The sequence below is a fragment of the Melopsittacus undulatus genome, chromosome 2, assembly GCF_012275295.1.
Source record: "Melopsittacus undulatus isolate bMelUnd1 chromosome 2, bMelUnd1.mat.Z, whole genome shotgun sequence".
NCBI lineage: Eukaryota > Metazoa > Chordata > Aves > Psittaciformes > Psittaculidae > Melopsittacus > Melopsittacus undulatus.
In genome coordinates this window covers 84,968,695-84,995,691 of record NC_047528.1, presented here as the reverse complement: position 1 = coordinate 84,995,691, position 26,997 = coordinate 84,968,695, and the positions used below count along the sequence as shown (strand labels likewise).

Here is a 26,997-nt window from a genome sequence, read left to right as displayed (position 1 = left end):
ACAGGTAAAGATGAATTTTATGGTTACTGCCAAGGAATGTTTATCTGCATTAGAGTTCTCCCTTACAATTTCAGTTAATTATTTTTTTCTGCTTTCAGAGAAGTACAAGATTGGAATGAGAAAGCAGAAATTATATATGCTTTCTGTCTGTGGGAAATTAGATACTGCCATGCTATCTTGACTTGTATATGGCTTTTTTGGTTCATGCATAGTATATTCTGTTTGCTAGGGGGCATACAGAAATACCTCAGTGTGTGCACATAAGCAAACCCTCTGCTTCTATTTCCATTTCTCTAAAAACCCTACGTTACTGAGCATTGCTAAAGATACAATAATTAAAAAAAAAAGGAAAATTCTGAAAAATTATGAAGTTCATAGTCATTTAATAGAATGAAAGTTCTTAGCTGAGTGATCTTATCCTGTTCTGTTCCACTAGGGCTTGTCTCAGTATCTTTTTGAATCCTCTGTTCTGTCATTTACTTTTCCTCACTTTTTTGCCTTTACTGCCTCAGAATTAATTGATGTCTGCTACTATGCCATTCCCTCAGAAGAAAGAATGGGACAGAGAATCTGATGACAGAGGACAGAAAAGGCTGATGTTCTTAATGACTTCTTCACCTTGGTCTGTTTTGATAAGACTAGCACTGAGCAATCCTAGGCCCTCAAGATGAATGGGAATCTGGAGCAAGAAGGACCTAGCCTAGGTGGAGGAGGATTAGATTAGGGAGAACTTAAATCAGGCAAACACAAGTCAATGAGACCAGATGGCTTACACCAAAAAATGCGAGGGAGCTAGCCAATGTTATAGCAAGGCCATGCTCAGTAATCCTAGAAAGGTCAGGACAACTCAGGGGAAGTTTGGAAATTACAAGAAGTGAGAGAGAGATAAAACAAATCCCTCCCCAGCAAACAACAGTGATGAACAGTGCAATTGCTCACCATCTGATGCATGGCCTGTGCCAGAGAAGCAAATGGCCCCTTCTGACCAACTCCTCCCACTTTCTATACTGAACATGATGTTCTGTGGTATGGAAATATCCCCTTGGCTATTTTCAGGTCAGCTGTCCTGGCTGTACTCCCCCAAGTTCTTGTGCCTCTCCTGACTGCCAGAGCATGGGAAATTAAAAAGTCCTCGACTTAGAGTATGCACTACTTAGAAACAACTAAACCATTGGTGTGTTATCAAGCATTGTTCTCGGACTTCAGCCAAAACACAGCACTGTACCAGTTACTAGAAGGAAAATTAACTCTGTCCCAGCTGAAAACAGGACAAGCTGCTTCCAGCTCAAGCTGATCTGTTGGGTGATCCATTCCTACTAAAAAAATGAAGATCTATCCAGGCCACATTTCTCAGTCTTTCCTGTGATACCTGAGCTCCTTAAAGTGAAATGTGACAGTGAGCAAGGCGGAGCTTCTGCAGTGCAGAGAGGCTTTAAATATACATCTTTATTACTTCCTTCTGAAGTTGAAGATACCTGTCATTCATCAGTACTCTTGCAAAAATTAAGATCTCAATATCATAGAGAGAACATGAGCAAGGAGTTTACTACCTCCACATCTTCTGCCCTTACTGCTTCTACAAAAGCCTCTTGACATATGTTTTAGGAAGCACACTTATAATATGTCTTAATGACCATAAAATGGAAAGCAGTGTTGAAACTTGAGACCAACTACTGTAAAATTGCAATATGCAATTTTGCTTGTTTACCTAACACCGTAATTATACATGAAACATGAGATTCAGTGCCAAATTAAGGTATTATATAGGCAATAATAATGATGAGAGGAGAAGCATGAATTGAGTGTAATAAATTTTCAGTTTACCTTACAATCATAGAATCACAGAATAGTTAGGGTTGGAGAGGACCTCAAGATCATCTAGTTCCAAATCCCTTGCCATGGGCAGGGACACCTCACACTAAACCATATCACCCAAGGCTTCATCCAACCTGGCCTTGAACATTGCCAGGGATGGAGCATTCACAACCTCCCTGGGCAACCCATTCCAGTACCTCACCACCCTCACAGTAAAGAATTTCTTCCTTATATCCAACCTAAACCTCTGCTGTTTAAGTTTTAACCCGTTACCCCTTGTCCTATCACTACAGTCCCTAATGAATAGTCCCTCACCAGCATCCCTGTAGGCCCCCTTCAGATACTGGAAGGCTGCTAGGAGGTCTCCACGCAGCCTTCTCTTCTCCAGGCTGAACAGCCCCAACTTTCTCAGCCTGTCTTCATATGGGAGGTGCTCCAGTCCCCTGATCATCCTCGTGGCCCTCCTCTGGACTTGTTCCAACAGTTCCATGTCCTTTTTATGTCGAGGACACCAGAACTGCACACAATACTGCAAGTGAGGTCTCACAGGAGCAGAGTAGAGGGGTAGGATCACCTCCTTCGACCTGCTGGTCACACTCCTTTTGATGCAGCCCAGGATACGGTTGGCTTTCTGGACTGTAAGCGCACACTGAAGCTGGCTCATGTTCATTTTCTCGTCGACCAACACCCCCAAGTCCTTCTCCGCAGGACTACCATGAATTTCCTTTTTGCCCAACCTGTAGCTGTGCCTGGGATTGCTCCGACCCAGGTGTAGGACCTTGCACTTGTCATGGTTAAACTTCATGAGGTTGGCATCAGCCCACATCACAAGTGTGTCAAGGTCCCTCTGAATGGCATTCCTTCCCTCCAGTGTATCAACCGAACCACACAGCTTGGTGTCATCGGCAAACTTGCTGAGGGCACACTCAATCCCGCTGTCCGTGTCATCGACAAAGATGTTAAACAAGACTGGTCCCAACACGGATCCCTGAGTGACACCACTAGTTATTGGTCTCCTTCTACCATGTCTTCATATTTATTTTTTCTTTTCGACATTCCTCTCTGAAAAACTAACCACTGATAGCACAAAGGAAAAAAAATAAGAGGAGTCAGGAAAAAACTAAAAGTTGCTGGAGTTCTTTAATGCCACAATTAAAAATCTAAAAATCTATAAAAATAGAAGGAGGAGTCCTATATTAAAAAGATTCAAAGAGTTCATATTTGAAAAAACCCTAAAAAGATCTTTCAAAAGAAGAAAAAAAGTCCAAACTCTTAGGGCTACATATAATTGCATATATATTCGTGTGTATGAATATTGTCATGGTTTAAGCCCAGCCGATAACTCAGAACCATGCAGCTGCTCACACAGTCCTGATTCTGTCTTTCTCCACATTCCCAGAATGATGGGGAGGAGAACTGAAAGAATGTAAATCCCACAGGTTGAGATAAGAATAGTCCAGTAACTAGGGTATAATACAAAACTTCTACTACTACCACCAGTAACAGTAGTGGTAATGGAAATAACAAAGGAAGAGAATATAAAACCAAAGAGGGAAGAAAATTAAAAAAACTTAATAAACACAGTAAAATTGCTCACCACCCACTGACCAATCCCCAGCCTTACCTGAGCAGTGATCTGGGCCTTCTGGGTAACTCACCCCAGTTTATGTAGCGGGATGATGTGCTGTGGTATGGAATACCCCTTTGGCTAGTTTGGGTCAGGTGTCCTGTCTCTGCTTCCTCCCAGCTTCCTGTACCCCTCTTCACTAGCAGAGCATGAGAAACTGGAAAGGCATTGATCAGGGTAAGCATTACGTAGCAACAACTAAAACATCTGCGTGCTATCAGCATTATTTTCAGACTAAAGCCGAAACACAGCACTGCACCGGCTCCTAAGGATAAAAATAACTGTTACAGCTTGTCGTGGTTTAAAACCTTACCTCAGCCTCCCGCAGTACCACACACTCCCCTGTTTCCCCCCCCTCCCCCACCTTCCCACTCCCGGAGGGATGGGAAGGAGAGCCAGAGGAATACAACTCCCACGGATTGAGGTAAAATCAGTCCAGCAATTAAGGTATAACACAAATCACTACTGCTACCACCAACAAATCAACGTTAGAGGAAATAAACAAGGAGAGAGAATACGATACCACCCGCCGAAACGAGCCCAGCCCGGAAGAGAGCTAACCCCTCCCCTCCTGGCCAACTTCCAGTTCCCTCTCTGAGCCCAACCCGGGAGTGTGTTAGCCCCTCCCCTTCCGACCAGCTTCCAGTCCCCTCCCCGAGCAGGACGTGCTGTGGTATGGAATACCTCCCCGACTAGCCCAGACCAGGTGCCCTATCTCTCCCTCCTCTCTGGCAGAGCATGAGCTACTGGTGAACCCATGACACAGCTGAATCCAGGACACATATACGTAAATGTGTGTGTGTGTTTGTAGACAGGTGTGCTTATAAGTAAATTGTATATGTATATATACATATATGCTGACCCTCAAAAAAGAGGGCCCTTATTACAGTAATCAGGAAGAAATTTTGTTTCCTTACTTGCAATACATTTTGAGATTCCTAGACAGCTATTCTAATTTCAGCTAAACAAGTCACTTTGTGCTGTTTGTATACTAATTGGAATAAATAAGCTTTCTGATTGTGTAATTACTGCTACTTCTTCAGTGCATGCCAAATGTGTAGATTGAGTATGGTATAGCTGTGGATTTAGTAATACAACTTAAGATATTTTGTGAGATGAAAAGGTATTTCAGACTCATTGATTGAAAAAGGTTCTGGTAATTCATTGTAAGGATCAAACAGTGCATTTCATACAGAAGAGTATTAAACTTTCTTTTTTTTTTTAACTAAGATAATGTGAATTTACAGTATTCATTCAGAAGCCAGGTATGCTGTAATGAATTGTTGTGATTTATTGTATTTTAAATCAAAGTGATCTATCAGTGAAATGCCATGATAAAAAAAGTGTCAAAGGTGAGATGTTAACCAAGAAGCTTTTACTACAATTCAGTGATTTTAAAACTTGTTCTCTTTACAAATACAAACTTTCTCTTGAAAAGAAACTGATAAAAGTAACACCGTTCTTATGTGATACATAAAACTTAAGGAATTTTTCAATTTAAGATATTATTTTGGATAAGATTTGACATAAATAAAAAAGGATTGCATAGATAGAGAAAGATGGTTGAAAAATTTTATGAGGAGCAGAAAGGTAAATGTTCATGCCTCAAGGTAAAAACCTCTGTAACAGATAGGAATAAATGAGACATATTCCCAGTGTATCCGTTTTTCTGTCACTGCCCCTTGTGGTGCTTCTTGAACTTTTCTGCTTAGAATTATTATGAATTGACAGTGGCATTAAATTGATCTGTCCCTAATCTTTCAGGGGTTCTTAAAAGAATAATTATAGTTTTGTTGAGCAAGTGGTGTAGCATCCTGCCTGAAATAGGAACTGTAATTTGCCTGCAAGTCTCTAATAAAAGACTTCTTGTTTTCCATGTTAAGATAAACGTAGCCTCACATGTTGTATGTGCTGAAGGTAGATACATTATAATTCTGTTTATCCTAAATACATTTTAGAAAGAGCATAATAGCCTTTTTCAAAAAATACTCAAAGGCATATTTTCTCTCATCTTTCTTATGATCTGTATTGTATACTCCAGTACCATAATTTTAAACCTTGTCCTACTTCTAATGTGAGCACTTACAGAAAAGGTTATTGCAACATATTTCTTCTGTAAATGTCTGTGTTATTCAGTACCAGATTTAAGCTATTGAAACACAGCTATAGGCATTATTGTAGCTATAGATTAATTCCACCTCCAGAGATTTTCAGATCCCAGAATAGGAAGTTGTTATACAATATTATAGACCATTATTACTGCAGTAATTTACATTAGAAAGGACATACTGTGATAGTTTAAAGGTTTGTCTAGCTCAGTATTCAACCTCCAATAGATGTTTAAAGATGAGTAACAGTGCAAACATATGGCTGTACTTTCTTTATACATAATCTGTGACTTCCTGATTTGAGATTGAAGATGACTTGAGATGGAGGTGGTATTTCTTAAAGGTTGTGGTAGATTTTTATTCTGTGAATGCATTTAATTGTATTTTGAACCTGTGCAAACTTTTTGCATTACACCCTACTGAAGCAGTAAGTTTAAAATCTATATAGTAGGTAAAATACTTTGTTTTGAGCTTGCAGCTTAATGCTGTAATTTGGTACTTCCTTTACTGACAAATTTTTCTGTTTCGCTGAGCTATTTAACAATGTCTGGTTCCCATTGTCAGTGGCATGCCTACTTATATAGGCTGTTGTCATATAACTATTCAATTGTTACTTTTATAACATAGTCTAATTTATGTATTTCATTTAAAGTGCCATTTCGTACTTTTGATCATTAAATGTCATTCAAGATTTTTTGTGAATGCATTAGGTTTATTTGAAAGTCTTACAGAATTTAGCCTATTTCTAGATGGTTTTTCCTCAGTAATTCAGAATTTGAAAAAAAAAAGTGGCTATATAACAGAATTTGTTATCTCTGAAGATAGCTGTTGTGCCTCCTTAGACATGTATCAGTTGACTTTGCAACTGACAGCACGATTTAACTTTTTTATTGCTTGTGAAAAAAGTAGAACAACTTCACAAGAAATAGAATCATAGAATAGTTAGGGTTGGAAAGGACCTTAAGATCATCTAGTTCCAACCACAGTACTTTCTTTAAAGATTTCCTGCTGTTCTTATTTTTTTACATAAAATAACTCTGAAACTTAGTAGATAAAAATAAATTTGATCGTTTAAGAGGTTTAACACTTGGTATAAGACAATTTTGATCTTTTTGGATAGTCTTCTTATCCAGATAATATTAATATATTATACTTCTGTGTTACAACATTTTTTTTCCTTTTCTATTTGTATTTTTCTGTAAAGATTAATGATGATTTTTCATGGTAATTTTTTTCCACAGCAAAAGTAAATATGGTGTGTGTGGTGGAAGAGCTGTTTAGATTTGGTGCTTTTTTTGGAGGGCTAAGCAGTTTTCTACTAGAAAGAATACATTTGGTTGTCTATATAGTGTAAGACTGTATAATTTCTTTTCAGAAGAGGAGCCAAACAGTTTAAAGGATTTAATTTTCACTGTTAAAAGTGGGATACATTAGCTATATTGAAACAGTTTTGACTTCATAACCATTGTGAGCAACAGTGTCAGAGATTGTTTGGAACTTTATACAATTAGCCATTGTATGGGGTGTTTCTTTGAATGAAAACAGTACCATCTATCTTCAAAGAGATACTTTGTTACCAACTTACTATGTCAGTGAGATAAAGCATACTGTTGGATCAGTTAATAAAAGCAAAACATGAAAAAAACCCATTTCAGTAGTTTTCCTACCACTGAAGGTAGAAAACAGAGAAAGAACAGAAATAATCTGTTTCATTCTCATGTGCAAAGACTAAGCTAATTGACTGTTTGAAAATATCTGTAGTATACTGGACAGGTGTTTGCCTAGACTGCTGGAAAATCCTCTGAAAAGTGGGATTCCATTGTCCACTTGAGGCAATGCCTGCCACTATTTTCCACTCATTTCCATTTGAAAAAGTTTGCTATTGTCTAACATAACCTGAAATTTTATCTGCTAGAGTTTAAGTCCATCCTTTCTTCTCTAAATTGTGGAGTGCAGTGGATTTCTGCTTCTCCAGTAACTTTATGCATATTCACAAATTACTATGTTCTGCTTCAGTTACTCCCTCTCCCCCCTTTTGGTCAAACAATTACATACTTTCAGTCTTTCTGTGTTCTCTCCTTTATTTTCTATTAAAATCTCTTAGCTGATCTGTGTCTTTCTTGAAGTTTGGTGCCAATTACTGGTTTTTATATGAAGTGAGACTACTGGAACTGAATGGAAGTGAAAGGATCAGCCTACCTGCTTAAGATACAGCTCTCCTATTTATGCATCTTTGCTGTCATTGTATCCAGTTCCTTTTCTGCAGAATTTCCATCTATCCAGTTTTCTGTCTAGTACTTGTAGAATGAATTATTCTTAATTAATTGTAGTACACTGCACAGATCATTACTGGATTTCATACAATTTGTTTTAGGTCATTACTTCAATTGTTCAAGAGCTTAAATTATAGCCTTTTTCATATCTTGCAGCCTATTCTTCTTTCCAGAATCAATTCTTTAACCTGCTTGATATTACCTCCAGATTGGACTAAGGTAGTTTTATGCTATTTTCCAAGTTTGACAAGAAAATATTGAGTAGTATACAATTGAGAACTTTGCAGTTCGATTTGCAGACAGCTAATGGTTAGACTTACTGTTCAGTGTGCTTTGTGCTCCACCTGACAGTACTTTTTTCCTGACTAGCCAGGAGAACAATTCATTATTGAACCTAGTTTAAAATGAGAGCAGAAGTAGTTAACCTTAAAAAGTTTAAAACAAAAATGTGAAAATGATGATCTATTAAAAATACCAATATTGTATGATGAGAGCTAGACTGAGTTCTATTAATTAAGAAAAAAAATGGAAAGATTATTGAATTTTATAGTTTCTAATTGTGATCAATAAAATGGTGGATTTATATTAGAAAGGATAACTTTTTAGGAAGAAATAGCTTTTAAAAATGTATTTTGCTAAAGGAGCTGGTTTTGCAGTGACTACATTAAATATTTTGAAATAACTGCAAGCAATTTACCAAGGAGTGGAGATAAAATTAATGTCTTCTACTGCAGACATTTGTAAAATTGGAGGTCTGAACATATTAAAATTAATACTATCCAATTTAGATACTGAGGCTGGAATTTACTGTGTTCTGTTGCTGACACAGGTAACAGGAAGATGTTAAATATCCAGTTAGACTTCATGTTTGGTACCTGTCCCTCCAGAATTATTGAGGAGCCTTCAAGTTTGAATTTTCTGCTTGAAAAAGAGTTGTTTCAGTTAAACAATGGGAAAAAAAATTCTGACACAGCGGGTTTTTTTTTGTTACAAACCTGTAAATGAATGTTAGGATTTTGATTTGAAAACTTACAGAAAATGAAATATTAATTCTAATTCTTTAATTAGTGGGTTTTGATAAATTTTTTAAAATGAACATACATTTAATGAATACTTTTTTCACTGTTTAAGAACAGTGTAATTATTAATTAATATATGACAAAATGTATTTGATATAATTATTTGGTTTTAGTAAGATTTCAGTCTATCTTTTTATACCTTGAATAGGGTTTGGCGTGTGTGTAGGGGAATATGTTGGCCAAAGTTAAACCTGGTTAGATCCAAGATCTTAACTGTTGTGAAAGCCATCCTATTGAATGTAACTGGATGTTTAAACAGAGACTGGTGGGAAGAGATGGAATAGTGTGATGAGACAGAACACTACAGATAAATAGAGGTGTAGACAGCAGCAGCCGTCAGCTTTTAAACTCATTGACTTGCTGATCATTTACGTGAAATACTTGAAGTCACTCTACAGTATGAATAGGAAAAAATACGGGATTTTGCACCTTATCACACACTGAAGAAGTGGCAAACTAAAATAATTATCAATGTCACAGAGTTAACCTCAGATGAATTTAAGTGCTTTTGTTGGTAAGCTAGTTCAGCATCTGGTCCTATTCTTTCTTACTAGAACTATATTAAATGCTGAAGAATCTGCAAATAGTTGATGTGAACTGACAGACATCTAAATTTTTCAGATGCTGAGGAATCTGTATTCTATAAATGAACAAAAGAGTCATAAAAGGCAGATTTAGCTTTAGAATATGGGACATGGGTTTGTTGCAGTCTGATTTTTTAATGAGTTAATATTCTAATTACTTTCTCACTTAATTTTTGATACATTCTTTCTTTCCACTGCAGCAGGTTTTATTGTATCAGTTGAAATACTTTCAAGCAGGTGCTAGAGATTATTTTGTAAGAAAAATGTTAAATCTCCAGTGCTTAGTAAGTTAGACTAAACATCATCATTCCTACATCATTGCACATGAGCATGAAATCAAAAAAGGAAGCCTGAACTGACTGCTACTAAAAGCAGTAGGTTGTAAAGTTGGTTTAGGTTCATATCATTTTTCTTGATAGCACACCGAATCCTTGTGAGGTTCATTTGCTGCTCATGCCACATAGAAGCGTCTTTCCTTACAGAGTATGCATTTTTTTCTGAATATCTACTTTCTTTGTGTCATGTCATAAGAAGTCCTATACAGAATTGTCTTGTAGATAATTCTTTTTAACCTGTATTTCAAATGCAGTTTTGGATCACTAATGGAAGACTTAATTCCTCTGTAACTTTTTTTTTCTTCTTCGTAAATCTAAATCTATAATCCTGAAGTGAGGAACTAAGTAATTCCCCACAGAGTACTTGGTAATAATGAATACTTTTGGTTCTGATTTTCTGGAAAGATTTTTTTTTTCTTTTCCCAAATAATTTATAATTAAATTGTTTTGGGGAATTTCACTCCAAATAGCATAAATACACCAAGCCTGGAAGATTCCTGTACACAAAGGAGATAAGTGATCCACGTAACAGTTAAATGATGTAGGTACAGCTCTGTGCTCCACTATGTACAAATTTATAACCGCTTTTTCCTCATAGCATTAGGTCCAATAAGTGGCAGTGATGCTTCATGAAGTCTGAGTGTCTTTTTTAGTGGGATCATAATGAGCCAGCGCTTCCTGGTGCAAAGCATATGCACATCGAAATTTTACTTCTGGGTATTCATGAACAATATTTGAAAATTCTGTAAGAATTTCCCTCTTCTGTGACATACAGTAATAGTTTGATAAGATTCTTTCATGTGCTAGCTAGCTTATTTTATGAAAGAAAGTGCTTAAAAATCAGTCTTCCTGAAATTAATTTTTGAGATTACAATTTGATATATTTATGTTAATATAGGATTCCATCTGAATGCAATTCCTTTTTAATGATTTGTCCCATGGTTATTTTATTTCTTCTGTTTGGTTCTTGAATAATTTTTATCTTAAATTTAGTCTGAAACATAATATTTATGGGATAATAAAACAATTACATTGAACAATTTTGTAAGCTTACAACTACCATATTCAGTATAAATGAGGAGTTCTGCGATCATATTTGTACCTACAGCTGGTAGTAGTTACTTGCAATTCTGATTTAACTGTACATCTTGGTGGATCAGTTGATGTTGCTTGAGTTGATGTTGATAAATTATAATCTGGCATTACCAGCAGCATTTCTAGCAACAATTTCCCTGTCTTTAATTACAATTTTGCAATCAAAGTTGATATCAAACAAAAATAAGTGAGTAAAGGCAACTGAGGAGGTATAAACTCAAGTAAAATAAGTGCTAGTAGAAAACCATTTTGAAGATTCAGTGTCTTCAACACTACATGGAATGGTTGCCACTTTTTCAGTTTAAAATCAGGAATTTTTTTTTTTTTTTCCCCAGTTTCAGTGTGTTTTGGATTTATGTCCTGGCTTTTGGACAATAACTTGCTTGGGTACATCAGCCTGGCTGATTTCTGAAAGTACTTAGGAGTGTATAAGGTTACCTTAAGAAATTTAATAACTTTCAATATACAACAGCCTGCTTTCTTAGTCAGTGTGATTTTGATAGTTGTTGTTTGTAGGCCGTATAACATACCCCAACCTGCACCTTACCTAAAAAATCCACTGTGCAGGCTGGAATGGCTTACTCTCAGTTGTTGATATGGACAGGTGAGGGTCGAATCGGTAGGTGACAAGGTGCATGGGTAGCTGCAGATCCAACCTTTCATGTGGGCTGATCAGTGCATGGGTAGCTTGAGATTACTCAGGAGATGACAAGCCTGGTTGGACACTCCCTGATTGCCTAAGCACCCTTTTCCAACCAGATTTGCATATCCCACATGCCCTTGGTCATCGTGCTTGTAGTAAGCGTGGTTAAAGCCCTTCACAATATCTTCGCTCGCAAAGCCAAGCCATCAATCAATCAACATACCCCAAAATAGTTTTAAGTTGAAAATCCTTAATAACACTGATTGAAGTGTTACATCTAAGGCATAGTGTCATCTAATTTGTAAAGAGCAAGGTTTAGCATTCTTCAGTATCCAAATGCTTAAAGAATTTATCCCTTTCTCTTTCTTGAACTTCCATTTTGGTTATTGTATTCTTTCTATAAAGGTAGAGGCCTTTAAAAAGTACATCGTTTGTGTCCCTGCTTACATGTGCTGGGTCTTGTAGAATGATGCTCTTAATAAGGACAGACTTGTAATAAGGATCTGAAATGTGTAACCTGATGAAACACTTTATGCCTCCATTCTTTTGAATCATTTCTATGTCAACTAGAGATGTTTCCAAATTCTTCTTTTGCTAATGAAGATAGTGGACTGTTCTGAAGACCGTTATATTGCTGTGATAACAGTTTAGTGTTACAAACATTTTTTATCTTTTAGTAGTAGCAATTTTGGAAGAAAAGAACATTTCTTTTTATTATTACATTAAGATTATGTATTTATAATTTGTAGGAGATTTTTGATCATCTCAGATTCTGTAACATAGAGGTTTGGGTTTTTTTTTTTTTTTTCAATTTAGGAAGCTTCAGACTTGGTAAACAATGCAATCTCTGGATGTATAGTGAAATAAAACCTATATAATTTGTCCTATATGAGCAAGCATGATCCCAGTCTATCTGAAAAACCTGGTCAGTAGCTGAAGTCCAAAGGGTTCCCTAAATCTGGGAGCTTGGACCTGAGAGAGTAATGAAAACAAAGGAAATTGAGCAATAAGTATGTTTGCAATAGTAATTAGAAGAAAACTGCAAATAACACGAGAGAAAACATGACTCAGCATATGAGTATTTGTGACAAGATTGCTGTCCTTAAAAAAGGGTCAGGTTCTATGTGTTCATGCTTCACAGAGTGCATATTATCTGGAGAGCAAAGTACTGGTAAATTGGTATAGACAATGATTTAAAACACTGAGCTGTTGGTATGCCACTAACTTTTTTTAGAGAATACCTAAGGTTGAGATTTTTCAAATGACTGTATTCTTCCTATAGTTTAATATGATGCTTAAGAACACAAATCTGTTGTCTAAATGCCATGTTCAATGTTTAAGATATATAATGCTTTAAATAAGAAATACTAAAAATAAACTCTATTTACTTTCTTAATAAATTTAATTTTAAATAAAAACAGTAGAAATATAAAAAATAATCTAACCTTCTGAGGCATAGGCTTTTGCAACACAGTTGTAGAAGTAGTGATCTATGCTGAGCTGTTAGTTTTCATTTGTATTGCATTTGTGACAAATAACTTGATATGACCTTGAAGTAAATTAAGAACCTTTTCCTTCTTATGTGCTTAAACATTGCAACTTTAAAGGATTCATGCATATTTTCATGAATTTCAGTAGCCCTACAAATGTTATACCTATAAAAATAATTTACATGTTTAGGTTCTTAATCTGTGAGGTTTAGTTTATCTGCTTTCTCTTCCCTTGTGGTAACTCTTTCATGCTTCATCATAGTGTATGATTAATAGTTACAACATCCTAGGTGAGATTTTTCATGTTTTCAGAAATGTCTCTGGAAGAGAATTATGCCTGGGAAGTTCTACATGTGAATGGATGTTTCCTTTTGCTATTCTTTCTTCTACTCAGTCATTTCAAATTGTCATCATATCTACCTAGAATAAAATTAAGCATCCCGTGGGAGAAGAGTCTAATTCACCTTGCTCTGGTTTTTAATCAGGTGAAGTACCACCAATGAGATGGATAGTAAATTTTGACCGAGATCTTCTAGATAGTCTGGTATTAGCAGCACAGCTGGCAGCTTATTGTCCATATTTGGTAAGGACTTTTCTTAATATTGTATAATTTTTATGCAATTTATAAATGTAAGTGGGTTTATTCAGGCCTTATTTTCCTTTGGAACTGTTTGCATATGTGGTTTTTAAAAAGAAAAAAAAACCAACACCAACTTTTAACAAGTCTAGTGGTTATTTCAGTATCAATTTTTAAAATTTTAGTTAAAAATTTAGATTTTGTGGGTTGTTGAAAGACTGAAAATACAAACATAGTAATTTTGCCTAGTGGAATATCAAGTGTTTGATTTCTGTCTTCTCTAGATTGCTACTCACTTTGTAAGGATGTATACTAAGCCAAAAACTCCTGAACAGTTTCTGCACAACTCTTTGATACTTGTGGATGCTATGCGGGCTATCAGTCTGGCTATAGACATAAAGGTAAATGATTTTGTACTAGCAGTTCTTATATACTTTTTTTTTTCTTCGCTTTGATGATAGTAATATTGTACATGAAATTAAGGTGAGATTTTAGCAAAGCAGTTTTGTTTCATGATGTGCTACTGTATGATGGAAATGAAAATACTTCATATAAATACACTTAATTATAAGCAATTTCCAGGATTCCTTGCTTTGTAGAATCATATATCCACAATTAGCTGAACATTATGATTAATTCAGTTCAGATTCTAGCATCATCAATCACACAATGAAAAGCTGAGTGGAATTTATTATTAACATTCCAGGGCAGTTTAGACAAAATATATATAAGAACAAACATCATGCACTTAAACTTGAAAAGGAGTGATAAAAAACCCCATGACTGTCTGATGGGGCTTATGTGCATCTGTCTAATGATGAAGATCCATGAAGGTTTGATGCACACAGAAGTCTATAGCTTTAGACTGCTGGTGAGAGTAACACTGTAAGCTGCCAGCTGCTGACATCCCATTTTGGGAATGATATGATGTTTTTAATATTAGCTTCTTGTTCAGTGTAGGATCCATTTAGAATCATTTTTATATGTTTAATAACATGCTTTACATCTCTGTCTTTTTTTCATTAGCCTATAGCTCCAAATTTTCTACATATGGTGCCTTTTACGTATGTTAGACATTATTTCTTTGTTGTTTTGTTGCTCCTAAACCCACTTTTCTTCTGCTTCCAGTCTGCCCTTCTTTAACTGACCATTTGTGAGTTATTTATAGCTGTGGATTCTGGTATTACCGTACAAAGATAAAAGTAAAACAAAATAGTTGTAGAGGCCTGATCAGTTAAAAAAGTTGCTGTCACAGATGAACCAAATAAAGCAAAACTGTAGAAGCTGGTCAACATGCCTTCAGATAGAGGAAAGCTTGTCAAACCCCAGTTATGAGACCCTATAAGTTCAGTACAATGGTTATGGCCAGATAATAGTAATGGCAGGGCTATATTACAAAGTTATATGCTCACAGGCATTCGTGCTTTCATTTTCCGTTTACTGGTTGCATGTATTAGTGGGCTATTACCTTTTCAAAATAGATTCCCTCTTATTTTTCTTTTTTTTTTTGATTGCTCTGTCATGAAAAATCCTGTCCTTACCAAAATTAGTAAAAACTCTTTAAGATCACATTGTTCCCTGAAGAACTTACAGAGTGATGCAGCTTCCATCACAAGCAAAGTGAATGTCAAGGACTGTGACAGGCTGGGGTTGATGTAAGACATATGGACTGTCTAGAAGATCAGAAGAGGATACAGTAGAATAGACATAGTATTTGTTGGTATGTGAGGAAACTTTCCAAAGGAATTGATAGTATTAGGAATCAGAGATAGAGGTGTAATGTGAATAAAGTAGTATGAAAGGAAGCTCAATTGCAACTTTTTTTTTTCTCCATTTCCATTTGATTGTGATATGATTATAGGGAAAATTAACCGTTCTGTTTCCAGTTGTATTGGTACTGTCTTGCTACCACATCATGATACAGATATGCAGTTATAAACAGCTTTATTATGGCAGGCTAAACCAAGAAAATCCACTGTTTTGCATACTTGTGACTGACAAGAAGCATAAAAAGATAATCTAGGTAAAACTGTCAGAAAGAAGGCATATTTTGCATGAGAGGTTGGATATCAGATACGCAAAAGTAGTTATCCACATTAAAGGTGGAAGCAGAACTCCAGGATATTCTGTTTAATACAGTTCATGTATTTTAAGACTACAGCATCTGAAATACTACAATGTTATTAGTTCAGCACATGTTTGAGGTATTGGTGTTTTTATAGATGGGAAAGTTAATCTCCATACAGAATAGGAATTTAAACCTATATAATCTATTAATACCAAAAAAAGGAAGAGATCTTGGATCTTTGAGGTCTGTATTTTAATTCTAGCTAAGGCATGTTCTACAACAAAATACTGGGGAAAGTCAAATAAAAAAAATAAAAGAGAAACTAGAGGATTCTTTTTACAAAGATTTATTGTAATTCATATATGCTTTTCAAAGACTACTGTAGAAATTTCATAAGCTTAAGAAATAAACCCAACAAAATACATGAATCCTGTTGCTAATTTAGGATTTTTCTGATAGTTTTGTCTCTTAAATTTAGCGAACTAAAAAATCCAACAGTATTGCTCAAGTTCTTGATTATGAGGCAATCACTGCTTCTGAATTTTCAAGGTAGCTTTACAGTAATTAATACAAGGATGGTGGTGACAGCACAAGCTGAGACATGTTAGGTCTGGAATAGATGGCACTTTCAATCCCTAAAAAAATTTAAGCTTCTACAGTAATAAAGAAGTTTAACTGACTGGAAGACTTCCGCTGCAAGTTTTAAATGATTTCTAACAGAGTTCAACGCTTTTAAATTCTTTTAAGGATTAAAGTATAGGCTTAAGATGGAGTACTTTAGGCAAGAAATTCTTTGTTTCCACTTTCTAATCATGATTGACAGTTCAACCCTGGGGTGTTAATGGTGTCTTTCTATGTATTTTTTCTTTGTGTTTGATATTTTTAAGTTTGAAATGCTTTGATTTGAAGAAGATCTGATGGAAAGCTCTCTGAAAAATATCGCAACATAAGATGGTAGATAACAGTGATATGGAAGGAATGTACGTGACAAGGATAGATTGGGAGAGGAGATGCAGTGATTGGGTATAGAGCATAGAGGAACTGAGTTTGCTACTGATTTAAAATTGGGGCAAACATTTATATTTGAGATGAACTGAAAGGGAGGATATTTTCAAACAGGCTATAGAAAATGTTGAGTGAAGTCAGAGAGTGTTAATAAACTAAAAATGAATGTCGCTGTTTTGTTGAAATGGAGGGAGGAATTCAGCATTGTTGTGGAGTAGGAAGCAGTGAAACTGGGCAATAACACAGCCACATAAGTAAGAAAGAGGAGTAGATGGCAACCCCAAGACTTGAGTCTGAAATGAAGGAGAGAAAGAAGATGCTGTCAGCAGCCAATGGAGAAGAAAGAAATGCAGCAACATAGAATTTTTTTTTAATTTCCGGTATATGGAAGAATTTTTCCTTTGGGAAGTCTACAGATTGTTGTATGCCCTTAGAAAGCTAATTTTCTGGCTGTCACTTAATGCTTTAGTCATATTTTCATTGTAGCCATCTGTGAAGATAATTAACACTTTTATGTCTTCGGTTTCTTACATTTTAATAAGGAGCTATTAGTTTGGTAAATATGGCAACTTCTTGATAAAACTAAGGAAAATGATTTTTCTTAATTCTTAGTTACTTGAATAAAATTTATATGATACTGCAAATACACAGATAGAACTCTGCATCTGTCTATCCACCAATCTATAAACTAAATGCCAAATACCTTGGTTTGCTGAGGTTGAAATCTAATATTGTGTTCTTAAATTCAGAAAATGGAAGAGGAAAAAAAAATCACTTTTATTTGTTAGAGTAGCAATTGTCTTCTCATATGTATCTTCCTACAGTACCCTGAAAAAAACACTTGAGAGTTGTAAAGGACTGAAACTTCCTAAGCATTCTTATAAAAGTGAATGCAACAAATATTTGCTTTGATCTCTAAGCTTGATAAATAAGGGCATTAGATTACGAACATTTGTCTGGAATACAGCTCAACTGATAATATTGTGCAAACCATCTGATGTTGTCCCACACAACATCCTTGTCTCTAAAATGGAGAGACACTGATTTCACAGGTGGACCACTCAAGCTGGCTGGATGGTCACATTCAGAGTTGTAGCCAATTGCTCAGTAACCAGGTGGACACCAGTCATGAATGGTGTCCCTCAGGGGTCCATATACTGTTTATAGTATTGTCTTTGTTGAGGACATGGACAGTGGGATTGAGTGCACCCTCAGCAAGTTGGCAGGGACACCAGGCTGAGTGGTGTTGTTGATCCTTCAGAAGGAAGGGATGACATCCAGATGGACCCAAACAGACTTGAGAGGTGGGCCAATGCAAACTTTATAAAGTTCAACAAGGCTGAGTGTAAGGTCCTGCGCCTGGGTCAGGGCAATCAGAAACATGGATTCAAAGAATTCTCCTACCCTGTGAAGAAAGAACTGTGGGATGAAAACCTGAACATGAACCGGCAGTGTGGGCTCACAGCCCAGAAAGTCAACTGCATACTATGCTGCATCAAAAGAAGTATGACCAGCAGGTTGAGGAAGGGGATTCTCCCCCTCTACTCTGATCTTTTCAGACCCTACCTGGAGTAATGTGTTCCAGTTCGAGGACCCCCAGCACAAGAAGGATATGGACCTGCTCAAGTGAGTCCAGAGGAGGCTACAAAGATAATCAGGGGGCTTGAACACCTCTCCTTTGAAGACAGACTAAGAGTTGAGGTTGTTCAGCCTGAAGAAAAGAAGGCTCTAGGGAGACGTTATAGCTGCCTTTCAGTAATTAAAGGGTCCCATAGGAAAAATGGACTCTTTATCACAGAGTGTAGTGATAGGACAAAGCTTAACAGTTTTAAACTGAAAGAGGGTCGATTTAAATGAGATATTTGTAAGAAATTCTTCACTATGAAGGCGATGAGACACAGGCACAGGTTGCCCAGAGAAGCTGTGGCTGCCTCATGACTGGAAGTGTTCAAGGCCAGGTTGGATGGGGCTTTGAGAAAGCTGGACTAGTGGAAGGTGTCCTTCCCCATGGTAGAGGTGTTGGAACTCAATGAACTTTATGGTCACATCCAACCCAAGCCATTCTGCGTCTTTGTTTTGTGGTTGTCTTTTCACTGGCATGAGATCTATGGAAACATGAATTGCAACAGGCAAGTGATCTTTTTAGGTATGTCTATTTTTAGATTTACCTAGGTTATACTTGCAGGCACCCAATAAACCTGTTATGGAAATAAAAGAAAAGGAAATGTATGTTTCAAAATCAGTGGTGCTTTTTATTTCCATCAGAGTGGCTGAAAATTACTTGGACCAGATAAGGGTCTCAACTGGGGTATATTTAAAGAGAAACTGGATATGCAGGGCATAAACAAATTCTTTTAAAAAGGATGTTCATATGTGTATTCGTTAGAAACATATTAAAATACAGACTTTTAAGCTTTATTTAGACACCAAAATGACTACCTGATCTTTTATCCAGACTTGCTGACTGTTCTATCCTCACATTGACTTCCAGCAGGTTGAAGACTTGGCTACCGCACTTGTATAAGTAAAGCCTATATAAACTTAGGAACCATCTTTTGTTCACACACAACAATGTTTCTTGTATGTTTACATTTTAAGTTCAATGTTTAAGCCTGACCAATCTGGAAATAGCTAATGAAGATCAGATGTATGGTTTTCTGTTTCTGAAATGTAATACAGTATTTTTGTTACCTTCTGTTTGTTGAATAGCTTTGCCATAATTTTCAGTTGTCATTTGCAATTGTTGGTTTAAATTAGTTACCTAGGTAACATTTCATGGCCACCGATTCCAAGCATTTTCTATTTTCCAGTTATTTGTGGCCTGCTAGTAGCTGTTCTTTTGCATAGGATGTCTATTTTCATCGATTTGCAGTGAGGAAAACTTTCTTGTATGATTTTTGCATCTGTTGAATATTTTGCTTTGTTACATTATTCAAGTAATAATTACATGTTCAGAAAAACAGACTGTTACTGCCACAAGAAGTGGTTCAGTGATCTATTCCTTCCTGATATCTTTTAATAAAGTTTTTCTCTCTTCTATCTATCAGAACTTTGGCTTATAGTTACTGTGATTATTTCAGATTTAAATCACCCTTTTTTTCTTTCTCCAGCTAGATAGATTAATATTTGTTTATAGCATATTCTATTCTAATATCAATCCACTACACTGCTATGCTAATAAAACAGAACTGCCAGCATTCTCTAAATATCATGGAATGACTTAGATGCAGCTAATGGCATTTATTTTTTGTATGAAGTTATAAACCTATTTTCATAAAATTAAGAGCCATTACTTGTAAGCAGTTACAAACTGTTTTCTGAGTAGCACCAGCAATACTAAAGACCAGATTTTAATAATATACAAGTGACTAAAACCATGCAGAGTTGGTTATGGAATTAACATCACAGAGCTGATGGTTTTATAAAAGTCAAATAACTTTCTTTTTGTAATAGAACTAATTTACCAGCTGTCATGGGTTGAGCAGTAGCAGTCATTTTTTCTCCTTCTTGTAGCTGGTGCAGTGCTGTGTTTTGACTTCTGGGCTGGGAACAGTTGCTTGGTGGCGAGCATGTTTTGAGGGTGTTTTTTGTTTAAGGCCTTTTCTGAGAACATGCTCTGCCAGGGAGGAGGGGAGGCAGGGAGGAAGGAGAGACAGGACACCTGACCCAGGCTAGCCAATGAGGTATTCCATACCATAGCATGTGATGCCCAGGATGCAACTGGGAGAGAGAGCTGGAGGGATGGAGCTCTGGAGGAAATGGAGGAGGGAGCACGCGGTGCTCGGTCGGGCAGGGTGGAGTGAGTTATGGGTCAGTGGCTGGTGGGGTGTTGTATTCTTTTCGCTTGTTATTGGCTGTATCATTATTATTTGTAGTAGTAATGGCAGTGGTGATTTGTGTTGTGCCTTAGCTATTAAACCGTTCTTATCTCAACTCGTGGGGGCTACATTCTTTGGATTCTCCTTCCTAACCCTCCAGGAGTTGGGGGACTTGGTTTAAACCACGACACCAGCCCTTGAATTTTTGTCCATTTTTATATAGTCCTAACTTGAAATGTTTAGCATTTGAAGTATAATAATTTATCCAGTTTCGTGGCTTCAGCATTTTCTTTAACTAAGCAACATTAAAGCACAAATGAAAAGCTACCAAGCAAGCACCCAACTTCAAAAAAGTGAGGTCTTTTCATATTTTTAAAAATTTTATCATGGAAAAAGGTGGCTCCACTAGATATTCAATTTTTTGCCCTTCATACCCCTTTTCCTCCCAAAATTATGTCAGAATGCAGCTTTTGTTACTGAAGAAAACCTTTGTCAGTTGCCAATCCATCAGTCATCAAGAAGCAGCTGTTTGAGGGTGGAGCTATTTGTACTTGTGGTCTGTGATGCATCATTTTTCTTTCTTAGAGTCTTAGGACTTAAATCTCAGCTACTTTTTATGGTTCTATGTTTCAGGCAATAGATTTCAGCTAATACTGCATTTTAATAACCTTAAAAGAGGAATAAAGTGTGACAAGCAATTTCTAATTAAAACAAATTTATAAACTGTTAATGACAGGCTTATTCCTGTATATAAAAAATGAAATAGGGAATAAATTAAAATTATGACAGAGAGGTGTTCAGCAATAATAAACAAATCATTTAGCCATTAATTTCCAGAAGCTGACAAATTATATTAATGTAAAGACCACTTTATATTTGCCCAATTTCCTTTATTCTTTTCTCAAGCAACTGCTCTGTTGGCAGAATGGTGGGATACCGAGCCTCTGATATTCCATGGAGATCAGTAGCATTTAGATCTTGTGGATCCTTGTTCAATATCATTACAGCTGCTTTTGTATTCTAAGAAGGGACATTCATGAAGCTGTTTTTAGCTATACCTGCAGAAGGAACTAACTAGAGGAACAAGGGCAAAATCTGGATAGACTGCAAAATCTGCAGTCTGCAAAATCTGGATAGACTGGCTGTTGAGTTCTGTCCTTTGGATTGTATGTTTACTTTTTCACAGGGTGTTGTGTTGCGTCTTGAGCTTTTACTAATGAGGAAGTTGAATAGGCTGGTTTGTAGACACGCTGCAATGTATGCTCTAGTATAAATCTTTTACTTGGAAATAAAAATTAACTCAGGTAGTTAAGATGACAGATACGTGTATACATCTCTTTTGCTGCACTAAAGACATTCCAGAGGAAGCCAGAAAGTTTTGTCCCCTTTTCAGCTCATGTGGCTAAGAAATGTGATGTCTTTTCTCAAGCTCTTATTATTTGGGTCACAGAGTAACTGCAGTTATCCAGAAATTTCTGATAATGAGAATGAAATTTTCACTTTTGTTTCAAGGTTCCTAGTGAGAATCCACATAGGAGCAGTTCTTCCCATGAAGTTATTTTATTTAGCTGACTATTTTAGCCTTATGATCTCCCACTGATTTTATTTTTTTTATTGCTAGAATTTTCTGTTCTTCGAAATAACAAAAAAATGAATTGCTAAGTAATTATAATTTTTTTATAGTCCTTGAGAAATATACATGGGAAAGAAAGAAAAACATAACTTTAATTCATATTTGTATAGTTAACCATAGTTTAGGAACATTCGTTTAAGTCATATTTTTTTCAGATGTTTCAGGTATCTGGATATTTATTCTTCATTTTATCTTCTTAATACTGAAAAATTTTACTGGATTAAGAAAATTGCTACATTTTCTGGTTATAATCTAAGTGTGTAGCATTTTTTCCATTCAGTAAAACGCAGAATTGGCTCATCTAGAAGCAAATATATACAAAGGTGAAATATTAACTAATGCAAATAATATTTCTACATAGACTCACATCAGTGAGCAGGTGACTGACTAAATAGCAGCTCTGTTTTCTTTATCCTACTATTTTAGAAATAATAAACATTCCCTTGATTAATCTGCTGGAGAGTATTGAGGTTCTGTAATAGATGGTTCATTATGAAAATTGCCTCATAAGACTCAATTAAAAAAAGATTTGAAGCAGTTTTTTCCTCTAAAGCTCCATTTAGGCAATAAACATAATCTCTTGTTGAGGACAAGAATACAGGTGGTCATAAAAATAAAATATTGTGGGGCTGGAAGTGTTGTCCTGTGAAAACTTGGAATAATGTAGTTCATAGAATCTGTTATTCTCAGAGATATCTGGAAATTTTTGTAGTATTCATAATAAATATTAAAATGAGTCTTTACTGACAAAGTAAGAAAAGAAAATTAAGCTGACACAACTTTATCCTCATAGTTTTAAGAGGTTTTAGTCCTGTAAAAGTACAACAGTAAGAAAATTTACCCATGAACACAATGTATTTTTATCTAGAGAGAACTTTTTTGTGAAATATTTTTAAAACTTTGTTCTTTTTGTAAGAGTGGTTGTGAGAAAAACCTGGGCTCCTTATTCAAGATAGTTCAATTAATGTCACATTTAATTAGATGGATTGCATTTATTTGCTTTATTTTTTTTTATAAATCTGACTTAATCAAAAGTATCACATTACCATTTTTATTGCATTTTTACATTACCCAGAAAAGATAACCAAGGCTTCCATGGGAGTATCACATTCTCTTTCCATGCTACCATAGCTGGAGTCACAGCTGGAGTTCTAATTTCAGTTAGAATTCCTCTGTTCTCCTGAGGGATCTCACAGAATCACTGTACACTCTTCTACTATGAGTTTTTGCTTCATATCTAATAAGTTCAAGGTTCGCAGGTTTCTTGGGTTATGTTACAAGGCCTTCTCTATAAAGGTCTGCTTGAGGGAAGTATGTGCACACAGAAAAGCAGGGAAATTGTATACTGGGTTTATTGATAGCTTACTAGCCTTGAATCAGCACTTACAATGCACACAAGAATTTTTTGTACACATGGAAGATATATTTATGCAGCTGTCATTGATGTGACTGTTGCTCATCTGGAGAGATCTGTGTGCTGTTACCAACTCATGTGATTTTCTGGTGCACAGTGTGGACTAATGTGGCTGGGAGATGTTATTACTTGCAGTAGTTTTTGGAGAATGGATGAGGGTGAAAATTGAGAGCACAATGTTAATTCCATGCAACTTCTGATTTCCCTTTTTGCCTAAAAGCTACAGATGTTTTTCTAGATCTTTTTCCATTGATATGCCTGCCACATGCATGCTTATGAGACAAATTTAGATCCATGTAGTATGCATGTTTCTAAATTCAACTGGTGGTGTAAATAAAACCTGGTCCAAATAAAGCTCTTTATTTGTTTAGATAAACAAAAAGTCATGTCATTTAGGATAGTTTTGTTTAATTTTGCCTTTTTTCCCTGTTTGTTAGGGCAGTGTAAAAATAATGTTTTCCTACATATGCTTGTACTACAAAAGAATGTAGTAGTATTTGAGACTTGTTTGTTCATGTCCTTAGAAATGGATGCAAAACTTTCAATAGTTGCTGACTAGAGGAAGATTTTTCTTTATTGATAAAGTATTCATATATGAAGTATCTCATACCAGCTGTTGAGTTCCTAGTGATTTAAAGAAACAAGTAGTAAGCTACTTTTCATAAGATAAAGTCTTGGGATTTGAAAGCGTCTCGTACCTATTTTTTTTCTGTCTTAAATGACCCTGGAGATCTGAAAGACACTGACTTTATATATATGCAATGCGTCTAAGTAATGTACTGGTCAATATTAAAATAAAAAAAAAATGTGCTCAATCTGTTCTTTGAATAGTTTGTAGTTGCAAAATCATGATATGATGAGACCATGCAGAAGGAAGCTTTATTCTAGAGTGGTGGCATGAGGTTGCCTGTAGTTATGTACAACTCATCCAAGCTGCTTAGAGATGGTGGCAGTGGCAATCAGCAATAACCCAATAGATATGGGTTGGTTTTTTTGAGAACTAGGCAAAAATTTTCCTGTAAGGTGAGGGAACTTAGAATGGTAATCACTTTCTAGGCATTAGGCAAAGCAGGGTCTTTTTCAAAATACTGCCCTAGTGAATGACTGTTATGTAAGGGATCCAAATAATATGTCTTCAATGAAAAAAACACCTTTTAATGGGATGACATGTGGCAGTTTAATGAAGTGGTTTGCTGCTTAAATCTGCTCCCAAGTGTATGTATTTTTCAGTATGACTTCGTATTTAATTCAGGAGACAAATTAACTGCAGTTGTAAAAGTTTATTTAGTATACTATAGCCAACTTCATTATAATACTCTATATTGTATATTATGAAATTGCTAATAAAAAAGTTTTAAAAGACTTACTTTAATTTTTTTTTATTTAGGAAGTAAAGAATCTTGTTTATTTAAATCTGTAGCCAGATCTTTCCTGCTGGTATTTTTGGGAAACCACTTACATCATTAAGTCCTTTTACTGCTTGATTAGCTTTCTGAAAAGTTCATGTTTTTGATGGAGAAGTTTCTACCTCTCTCTTTTCAATAACTTCCCAGAATTGCTGAGTACTAAAGCCTTGACAAGTTTCACACTTGCCATTTAAATTCATATCTGTAAATCAAATATTTAAGGTGCAGTAATACTTGCTACATTTGTAAAGCAATTTGTCATCTCAATAAAAATAACTATATAATTGTTAGTTGGATAGTGATAATGTCTTAACAAACAGTTGCAAAAATATACATAGAGGTACTTGGGATAGTATTTTGCAGAGTAAACCAAAAGATTTTAAAAGATGTGTTTTTTGTTTTTGTTTTTTTTTTTTAAAGATAATAAATACAAATTTTTTCCAGTCAGTGAATTTTACTTGCTTTTTCATTATGCGTCATTTTCATAAAAGGAACCTCTGTTTCTGCTGAACTGTTACGGGAAAAATGTGGTTTTAATTGTTATCCTAGGTTTATTACCAGAGCATATCAGTGGTCTTCAAGAATTAGCATTTTTGTGCACTGTCAAGATTCATATTCATCTTAGCTATGGGCCTAATCCAGTTATTAAAAGTTAGGTTGAAAATATTTGTGTAATAAGAATTACCATAACTTTTTGGGTTTCATTTTCATATCTTTAAACTGTATAGGTAAAATTTTAACAGTATGCCTGGTTATTTTTCCTTTTTTCTTTCCAATATTAGGCCAGTGACATCTGTGATCCAAACCCAGTCATGATGCTTATTCTATGTGTCTACCTATATGAAAGTCTCCCTCACTACTTACCCAAGAACACTATAGAATTTACAGGTGCTCTCCATGCAACTGTTATTAAACAGGTACTAATGCCACTGAATTTAGATTTGTAGCAGTACAAGGACAAAGCATTGTATGTATATCTGTGTTTTTATTATGTTTATAGTGCAACAATGAATCAATGGTTTTCATGTCATTTGACTACTAAATGTAGAAGGTAGAAGTATGCATTTTCTTTTTTAATCTCTTCAGGCTTGGGATACTGAATTCTGTTGCTGTTTTTTACCTTTGCTTGTAAACACAATAAAAATCTACAAATCTATAAAATCTGAGGTAAAAGACAGAGAGGAATAAGAGATTAAGAGGCATAGGAGGGTAGTGTATACCACAAAAAGTACCCAGAAAAAGTGAGGTTGGATAGTCTGTGAAAAGTCCATGCTCCTTTAGAAGAAAAATTATCTACCTAAATATTTGAAGTATTTTCTTATTTTGTGAAATCCTTAGTCTGTATTTTGGAGCTTAGCTGCAGAACACACCTTTTATACTTGAAAAATTGAGTAAAAATATGCTGATGTTTTTGTGATAGGTACGTCTGAAAAACCCAAGCCGTAAAACTTTGGTGTACAACGCTATTCTTGTTGGAAGAGATGCCAATGATTTCTCATTACCTAAAGGGAACACTATCACCATTGCCCCTAAGTAAGTAATTTTTTTGGGTTTTTTTGTCATTTAAAAGTCTAGCATTAAGGAAATACTAGCTACTAATTTAATAGTGGTGGAACTCTAGAAATGTGTTCAACTACAAACGGCAAAATTAGTCGATATAAAGATCAGGCTTTTTTTCCTAAACCTCGAACAAGTCCAGAGTATTCTTTCAGTGGGACATTTTCATTTTAGCTCAATAGATGGCTTTAAGAGTAGAATACAGACCTTCAGATCATTAGAGGAGTAATCTGTGTCCAAAACGTATTTTTATTGCAATATGTATTGAAAGCTTTAATTTTCAGTTTGAATCAACTATCCTTTTGTTGCCCAATCAAAGTTGAGTTATCTGCTCTGAACTTGATTCACAGTTTTTTACATTAATGCATTGTGGAAGCATGAACAGGTAAAACTTTCTTCTAGGATTTCAGTTTTTGTTTCTTAATGGCTAGGAATGTAAGAGCCCATGACACAGGTTTTATGATCTTGTT

The 26,997-nt window shown here is 35.6% G+C and overlaps 1 protein-coding gene across 1 annotated transcript in view; it reads left to right on the top strand.

Annotated features, from left to right (window-relative positions):
* CFAP47 (cilia and flagella associated protein 47) overlaps positions 1–26,997 on the top strand; it is a 285,559-nt gene that overhangs the window by 77,381 nt on the left and 181,181 nt on the right. Inside the window, exons 35-38 of the mRNA XM_034074649.1 lie at positions 13,535–13,632; positions 13,911–14,027; positions 25,753–25,887; positions 26,391–26,503. Coding sequence (XP_033930540.1) covers positions 13,535–13,632; positions 13,911–14,027; positions 25,753–25,887; positions 26,391–26,503 — 463 coding nt within the window. The remainder of the gene's footprint in view (positions 1–13,534; positions 13,633–13,910; positions 14,028–25,752; positions 25,888–26,390; positions 26,504–26,997) is intronic.